The sequence below is a fragment of the Peromyscus maniculatus genome, chromosome 7 (assembly GCF_049852395.1).
Source record: "Peromyscus maniculatus bairdii isolate BWxNUB_F1_BW_parent chromosome 7, HU_Pman_BW_mat_3.1, whole genome shotgun sequence".
Taxonomy (NCBI): domain Eukaryota; kingdom Metazoa; phylum Chordata; class Mammalia; order Rodentia; family Cricetidae; genus Peromyscus; species Peromyscus maniculatus.
This window is the reverse complement of record NC_134858.1, coordinates 15,779,492-15,788,613: the sequence shown is the minus strand read 5'-3', so window position 1 is coordinate 15,788,613 and position 9,122 is coordinate 15,779,492. Positions and strand designations below refer to the sequence as shown.

The 9,122-nt window shown below is 35.6% G+C and overlaps 1 protein-coding gene across 1 annotated transcript; it reads right to left on the bottom strand.

Annotated features, from left to right (window-relative positions):
* Positions 1-1,892: 1,892 nt before the first annotated feature.
* LOC102920028 (olfactory receptor 7G2-like) lies at positions 1,893-2,831 on the bottom strand. The gene has a single exon (XM_006987054.3). The coding sequence runs from the start codon at positions 2,829-2,831 to the stop codon at positions 1,893-1,895; it is 939 nt and encodes a 312-aa protein (XP_006987116.1).
* Between the last annotated feature and the right edge of the window lie 6,291 nt (positions 2,832-9,122).

Genomic DNA, 9,122 nt, shown 5'->3' with positions numbered 1-9,122 from the left:
TGTAAAATTAATATTGTGAAGTCACTATCCTACTAAAATCAACTTAAAGAATAAATGGAAGTCACATCAAAATTCAAAAAGAATTCTTTACACAAATTGAAATAAATTCAATTTTATATGGAAACATACACACAAAACCCAGAATAGTTAAAACAATTCTGAAGAATAAAAGAATCACTGGAGGTATCAGCACACACAATTTCAGGTTGTTTTACAGAGCTATGGTAATATAACTTATGGTATTGGCACAAAATCAGATACATTGATTAATGGAATAGGATTGAATACCCAGATGTAATTCTACACATCTATAAATGCTTGATTTTTGATGAAGAAGTAAAATATACATACTTAAGAAAAATAGCATCTTCAACAAACAATGCTGTTCAAACTAGATCACTGCATGTGATCTGGAAAATAGATTCATATTTATTACTCTGTACAAAACTCAACTGCAAATGGATCATGGTCCTCAACCTGATCATACACAATGAATCTGGTGGAAGAGAAAGTGGAGGATAGTCTTCACCTCATAGGCACAGGGAGGGGCTTCCTGAACAGGACGCTGATAGAAAGGACACAAAGGGGAACAACTAATTAATGTTAAATTCATGAGTCTAAAAAAAGTCTATACAGCAAATCACAGCATAATTTAGATAAAGTAGCATCCCACCAATTGAGAAAAGATCTTTACCATTTATACATCTCATAAAGGGCTATTATCTAGAATATATAAAGAAATAAACTGATTACCAAGAAAAGAAGTAACACAATTAAAATTTGGGCAGAGAACTAAGCAGAATTCTTAAAAGAATAATAATAAATTACTGAAATATACAAAAAGAAATATTCAGCAACCCACCAAAACAATCTTGCCACAGTTTTTCTTTATGTGGATATTTGCTTTTAAATTTTGATTAGGTATACTACAATCAGAATAACCACAAAAGTCAGATACCTAATAAGGTGCTGGTGGCAGGGAGGGCCAAAAAAGGATCTTTTAAGAAGAAAAACAGAATACAGTATTATGTGAATATAAAAAGAAACTAGGATAGGATTATGGTGGTTTGATCTTTTCTGATTACACATCCAATAGAGATTTAGTATCTAAAACATATAAATAATTACAAACCCTGGACTTCAAGAAAAGAACTAACCCATTAAAAATGGAGTGCAGGACTAAGTAGAGAATTTTCAAAAGATGAAACACAAATAGCTAAGAAAATTTAAAAATATTCCACATCCTTAGTCGTCAGGAAAAAAAAAATCAGGACTACTTTGAGTCATAATGGCCAAGATAAACATTTGAAATAATTTTATTATATGTCTGTATTTATTTATGTGTATGTATATGAATGCACATATGTATGTATTTGGTACATACACAATCATAATGTGCATGTGGATCTTAGAGAGAATCTTGCAGGATTCAGTCTTTTACTTCAACCATGTGGGTTCTGGGTATTGAAATGAGGTCCTAGACTTGGAAGAAAGTGTTTTTGCACACTGAGCTATTTACTGGTCCAGATGCTGTTCTATATGTGTGAGGAAACTGTTTTGAAAACAATTTACACATTACTATTTCTAAATCTTTACATTTTCTGAGAATATTCAATAATAAAATGGGCTAATTTGGAGATTTTTTTCTTTGCATCATGCTCTTCAAAACCTGAAGAATAAAAATGTTCTTAAAGAAGTAAAACCTTGTTTTAAGTTTCACAGATAGTGACACATAGAGAATCCAGGATTGAGAACAAATTAAAACAAATATGCTCAATTTGTTGAAGCATGATTTTAAAAAGTATAGTAACAGAAGTCTCAGATATTGTACTTTACTAGAAACTAGTCATTTTGACTAAATTTAGGCATGCAAGCTCTAAACAAAGGACACATTATTCAAATGACCTGATTCTACTTAAAAGATTTCTTATGGCAATTTTCATGTCCTTGTTCCTTAAACTGTAGATAAATGGGTTCATCATTTGAGGAAGTACAGAGTACATCACTGAAGCCACTGCAGATTTTCTTGGTGAGGCACTCATTGCAGAGCTGATATATACCATAGAACCAGCGCCATAAAACAAGGAAACTACTGATAAGTGTGTCCCACAGGTAGAAAAGGCTTTGTACTTTCCCTCCAGTGATGCTATTCTCAAGACTGTAGACACAATGTGATAATAAGAATAAATGATTCCACAAAGAGGAAGACCACCAAATACACAAGTTGCAACAAAGAGCACAATGTGATCAATGAGGGTGTCAGAACAGGAGAGCTTGATGACCTGATCAAGTTCACAGAAGAAGTGGGGGATTTCCAGATCTGTGCAGAAGGAAAGCCGCTGCACCATTAGAGTGTGCACGAGGGAATCCATAATACTAATGAACAGAGAGATCAGTGAGAGCAGAACACATAACTTAGGATTCATAATGATAGTATACCTCAAGGGATGACAAATAGCTACGTAGCGGTCATAGGCCATCACTGTAAGGAGGAAATTTTCAAAGTATGCAAAAACAAGTGCAAAGAAGAGCTGTGTGAGGCAACCTGCATAGGTGATGCTCTGATCATTTGCTTGGATGTTCGCCAGCATCTTGATGACTGTGGCTGTGCTGAAACTGATGTCATTCAAGGACAAGTTGGAGAGGAAGAAGTACATGGGGGTGTGGAGGTGGGACTCAAAGCTTATACCCAGAATTATGAGCAGGTTTCCCAGAATGGTGACCAAGTAGATGAACAAGAAGAGGCTAAAGATGAGAGACTGAAGTTCTGGGTCATCTGTAAATCCCAGAAGAAGGAATTGTAACACAAATGTTATGTTTTGGGGCTCCATGTTGCTTGTCAATCTTTGAGGAAAAATGGGACAAAATTAAAACCTAATTAATTAATTCTAAATAAGAAATATATGCATCACAATGCACCAGGGTAAAAATAAAATGTCAACTGCTGTTATTTTACTGAATGTCAGTTGTGTTGATGAGAATGAATAGTCAAATTTTAACAGATGTCATAATAGCATTTCATATTTCTTCTTTTGTTAATAAAATTAACAAAATTTTCTTTTTTTATTGTTCTTTGACAATTTTATTCATCTATATGATGCATTATGATTGCTCTCACCCCACTGTATCTTTCTCCCATCCTGTTACCCACCCACCTTCTTCCCCTCTCTGCTCCATTCCATGTTCATGTCTTTATCTGTTGTTTTGTGACCCCCTGAGTTTAACCAGGACCATCTGTGTGATCATTGTTTGTAACTCCATAGGAGCCCAGTGTGTTCACCAGGTGGGCTACAGAGGAAAGTAGGTCTTGGCTATAAAATTCGATGTCCACCCAATTGACTCACTTCCTTCACCACCTAAAGGTTTCACAATATTCCTAAACACTGCCACCAGCTAGAAAGCAAATTTTTTAAGCCCCTGAGCCAATGGAAGGCATTTCATGTGCATGGTATTATGCATTTGTTAAAAGCAGAGGAAAGCTTCAGGTGTCAGTTTTTGCTTCTAATGCCATGTCTTTGCTGTTTTTTTGATGCAGCACAGCAGGGTATCTGGACTAGGACTTGATGGGTGCATTTCCTGTATCTGCCTCCAATCTCCCAATATCTATACTAGGATTATACATGCTTACACTACTTTTTAAAGCTTTTATAGTGGTTTTGAGAGGTAATAGATATCTAGCAGAATGAGAGAAACCTGAATATTTGTCACACTGAAAATGACAATGTATCAAAAAATGACAGGATCCTCAAAGGAAACCTGCCTCTCTATATCTTTCATGTACAATTTACTCACTGATAAGACAGATCTGTTATTAAAAAAAAACTTGACCAATATCAAATCATTAAATACAGCACTATGCATTACTTGGATGGCTTGATGGAGAATGATCTTCAGCATCCCACAAATTGTGAAAGAAAACAGTGCTCACTCCTTGTTCATACAGGACAGAATCAGGAGCTCCTGGAAGAAAGGACAATCTCTAGACGAAGATGAGACTATTCTTTCCTGACTTTTCAGAGCTTTTAAGAGATGATTTCACTGACTGATACCTATAGTCTCCAGATCCCTGACAGTTTAATATCCAAAGCTTCTCATTAGAGAGTAAATGTTAATTTCACCAAGATCCCAAGAGTGTAGGTTCTTAAAGACCAACTACAAAGATGGGAGAAATTCAGAGTACCTGGTGTCCTGACCCATGAGGTCATTTGCCTTATTTGCCTTTCACTATATTTTCTGATCACTTCCATTTCATTGACCTTGCAAACTTAACAAACTGAAATTTTAGTAAATGCAAACATCCCATTATACCCATATCAATATATTTAGTTAGGAGACCTATTTGAATATATATATTTTAATGTGTTGTTTGATCAGTCTGTATGTTACTTGTATGTAAGTTTTCAGGACTGACCATGTAGTATTTGATAACCAATCAGTGTGCTGTATGTACCCTGGGGAAGACTGTTTCTCCTGCTTATAGCATTCTTTTAGTTGCCTGTAGACTTTTGTCTAGGGAAGAGGCTATGTATTTTTTGAGAGAGCCGGGGGATACATGGGAGGAACAGGAGGAAAGAAAGAGAAGGGGGAGGAATTATACAATTATATTATAATCTCAAAAACATATAAAAGTGTTCTCCTTTGGAGGAACCACAGAATGCATTGTTGCAGTGTTTTTGCTTTGGTTGGTAAATGAAACGTCAACATCAGATGACCTTGTAGAAGGGATTTGGAACTAAGACATTGGTGGACAAGAGAATGCATCTTAGCCTGACTGCTCAGTTATGCTTATTTATTAGCTTATACTTAGACTTCAACCTCATTTTAGGAACCAGAAGAGGACTTTAGGGGTCACTGGGTCTCATTATCACTCTTCCTCTTGTGGATCTATTGAATAAATATTCTTTTTTTTGTTTTTCATTATTTACTTGTCTCCTCTCCTTTAATTGGATTATTATGGACATGTGTCAGAACTTGTCTTAATGGCTCACAGGCTATTCCACCAAATCTGGTAACATAAACTAAATCAACTAGGAAACAGAGTGCCTATTACAGACATGGAGGCTACTACCCACCCATAGTTAGAGGGTGGTTATGTGGAAAGCACCTGTGCTCACATGTGCCAAATAACCAATTACATTCATACTCAGTTGGCTCTTCTGACCTAGCAATACCTCTAACACTTTGCATGCCAATTCTGAAAACCTTATATTACTAAATTCTTACTTTTTTCTGGAGATTGGTATGTTTCATGTACACCCTATCCCTGCTGGTGGTCAAGGCAGGAGGTATTGGATATGTTCAATTTCATTTAACTTAAGTTTCTGGTCAGTTTTATAGCCAAGACATTAAAATATACACATGAAAGCATATCCATGATAAATCAAGATACAGCACAAAAGAAGAAAGTGACATACAAAAGATTGTCTTTATAAATATTGAAAATTTCCCATGGATGCTAGCTAGCTACCAAGGGATTATTGGTACTAGGTGCTATGCTTTTAGTTCAGATAACAAAACCAATACAACAAATACTTTAAACATGTTAAAGAAAGATTTTCATTATCTAGGTCATGTAGATTGTTGTGATGATTAATATACTAGACTTTTATCTGGTAATTGATGCCACATTATCTCAATGAGTTTCCATATCATTCTAACTCATTGCTGTGGCCTTTGTTATTGTTCTAATATTCAATATTCTACTCTATTCAGGAGTAAATGATAACACTCCATTCCATCAGAGGTTCTGGAAACAAGACAAAGGAGAGGGGTTGAAAGTAACAGATAGAAGACGAGGCTAAGGTGGGATGAAGCCTCTAAATCAAAGGTTCTCAACCTGTGGTTGCAACTCCTTTGTTGGTTGGACAACCCTTTCACTGAGTTTGCATTTAAAAATTTTGCATATTAGATATTTATATTGTGATACATAACAGTAGCAAATTTACTGTTATGAAGTAACAATGAAAATAATTTTATGGTTGGGGTCACCACAACATGAGGAACTGTATTAAAAGTCATAGAATTAGACTCCATCTTACAGCAAGCTGTCCCTTAGGTGTTATCTATGCCAGCCTATATGAAAAGAGTATCCTTCTCATGACTGCAGTGTTCCCCAATAGCAATGAAATGCCTGATTAAGCTCACAGAGGAAGCACACAAAACCATACAAATTCTCTCTGGTTTAACTTTATAACTATCTTAAGATGCTGGAGCCCACAGTGGCATCTAGGTTTGCAACAATGCTGCCTAGATTCATGCAAATTAGAAACTTGATTAATAGGGCTGTTGAATTTTGGTCCTGTAGGTAACTGTAATAAAATAACACATACTTTGTAAAGCTGTAATTGATGGAATATTTGCTTGCTCTATTTTTGACCGCTTTATTTAGTGTGGATAGATATTACATTTATGACCCCTTAGAAAAATCATGCAATACTATCTAACTGACCTGTGCATATTATTAAACATTATTAGATACGCACATGGTATTATACTTAATAAATTAATGTAAATAGCTTTTGACATTAAATTACATATTTGTATGTTTTAAAATTCATTTAATCTCAAGCCTCTAGCTCAAGCTCTGTTTCTGTAAATTGAGAAGAAAAATTTTATCTACATTTCAAAAACAACTTGTCAAATATCAGGGACCAGAAAATAAAATGCAAACAAAGTAACAAAGATGAAACAAGATAAAAATAAATAATATTTTATTTTGTCTGCTCATTTAGAAGGAAATGTTTGAGGATGTGGATTGAAGAAGAGCCAGACATTCTGATACAGAAGTAATTATTTGCTTTGACTAACTCTACAAATCAAAGTACAAAGTACAATGACAGGTCATTGAAGAGAAACTTCTTAGGAGTTTTCTCAAAGCACCATGTCCTTATTCCTCAGACAATAAATAAAGAGGTTCATCATTTGAGGGGCAATAGTGCACATCAGTGAAGTCACTGTAGTCCTTCTTGTTGAATCAGTAAGTGCAGAGCTAATGTAAATACCTAATGCTGTCCCATTAAACAGAAACAAAACTGAAAATTGAGACCCACAAGTGGAAAAGACCGAATACCTACCTCTAACTGAAGGTATCCTTATAACTGAAGATAAATTTCAAATAAGAGAAAATGATTTGAACAAAACCAAATGTAATGTTGCAATGTATATTTAAGAACATTGATGAGAGTATCAGAACAGGTCAGTTTGATGAGATGAGCAAGTTCATAGCACAGGAGGTTCTCTGGATCTGTACAGGACAACTTCAACAACATCAGATCCAAATCGAGCTATAGGCTATTTTCAAGGTGCCTTAATTAGGGTTTCTACTGTTGTTATGAAACACCATGACGAAAATCAAATTGAGAAGGAAAGAGTTTATATGCCTTACACTACCGCATTGTAGTTTATCATTGAAGAAAGTCAGGACAGGAATTCAAACAGGTCAGGAACATGGCTGGAGGCAGCAGCTAATGGAAAGGTAATGGAGAGGTGCTGCTTATTGGTTTGCTCATTATGGCTTGCTCTCAGCCTGCTTTCTTCTTTCCTTCCTTTTTCATTTTATCAATTTATTTTACATCCTGACCACAGTTTCTCCTCCCTCCTCTCCTCTCATTCCCTTTCCCCATCTTCCCTCAGACACCCACCCACCCCAATCCATTCCTTCTTTGTTTCTGTTTAGAAGGGGGCGAGTCTCCCATGGATATCAACAAACCATGCACTATCAAGTTGCAGTAGGACTAAGCTCCTCTCTTTGTATTAAAGCAACCCAGTATGAGAAATAGATTCTAAAAAGCCAGCCAAAACATCAAGGACAGCATCTGCCCCCACTGATAGGAGTTCCAAAGGTAGACCAAGCTACGCAACTGTCACCCATATGTACAGGACATAGGCTTGTCCCATGCAGGATCCCTGGTTGTCAGTTCATTCTCTGTGAGTTCCTATGAGACAATGTTAGCTGTTTCTGTGGATTCCCTTGTGATGTCCTTGACCCTCCCCTGGCTCATATAATCCTTCCTCCCTTTCTTCATCAGGATTTCCCAAGGTCGGCCCAATGCTTGGCTGTGGGTCTTTGTACCTGTTTCTATCAGTTACAGGATAAAGGCTCTCTGATGAAAATTAGGGTAGTCACCAATCTGTAGATATAACAGACTATCATTAGGCATCAATACATTGAATTTTTTTTACCCAATCGCATTTGGTTCTATCCTAGGTCTCTGGACATCTAGACTTTGGGTCCTCCAGGCAGTGTCAGAGGTGGGCTCACTCTCCTCAGCACCTCTTCCACAGTCAAGAAAGGAGTCTTGTTCCTCCTCCTAGAGAAGACCTGTGCTGACTTTTAACCAATAAATAACCCAATATGTCTCTACTGGAATAGATAGATATGAGGCATTTTTTTTTTTGAGAAAACTTGTTGGTCAGGTAGAGAGTAGGAGAGGATCTGGACAAACTTGGGTGAGGGGGAAAATATGATCTAAATATATTAAAATTTTAAAATTGCCTTAAAGAAAAATAATAGGAATTTCTTGGAGTTTCAGTATCTAGATTATGAGTTAAATGGCTTTTATCTTGAAACTGACTGGGTTACCTTAAGTCCATCCATTTATGTTTTGAAAGTGTTATTAACAATGATTATATATTTAACTTATGAATAGATTAGTTCATATCAATGTTATGTTTCCTTGGCAAAAAAATGTTGACTTTAGTGACTCTTTACTATAAGTACCAAATGATTTTTTAGCACATAAATACTTTCCTGATTGTGAGCTTAACCTTTTGATTGTGAGCTAAGCTATCTTTCTTCTTTGGCTTTTTTTCTTCTGTTTGTGTGTTTGTTTTGTCTTGTTTTTATTTTGTTTATAATTTTTACACGGCTGCTTACATTCTGAAGATAGAAGGAAGGAAGATGGATTTGAGTGGGTGGAGTAGTGGGGAGGATTTGGGAGAAGTTGGGAGAGGGGAAACTTTAATCAGAATATATTGTATAAAAAGACAGTCTATTTTAAATAACAAAATACTATCTCACAGCAAAAATAAAAAAATAGAAATAATGTTACAATTGAAAAAATATTTTTCTGATATTTGCAATTATCAAACAAAAGATAAATTTTCTTTCATTATACTTTTCT

Bases quoted from the DNA above. Each gene is read 5' to 3' on its own strand.
- LOC102920028 (XM_006987054.3), bottom strand. From the start codon at position 2,831: ATGGAGCCCCAAAACATAACATTTGTGTTACAATTCCTTCTTCTGGGA.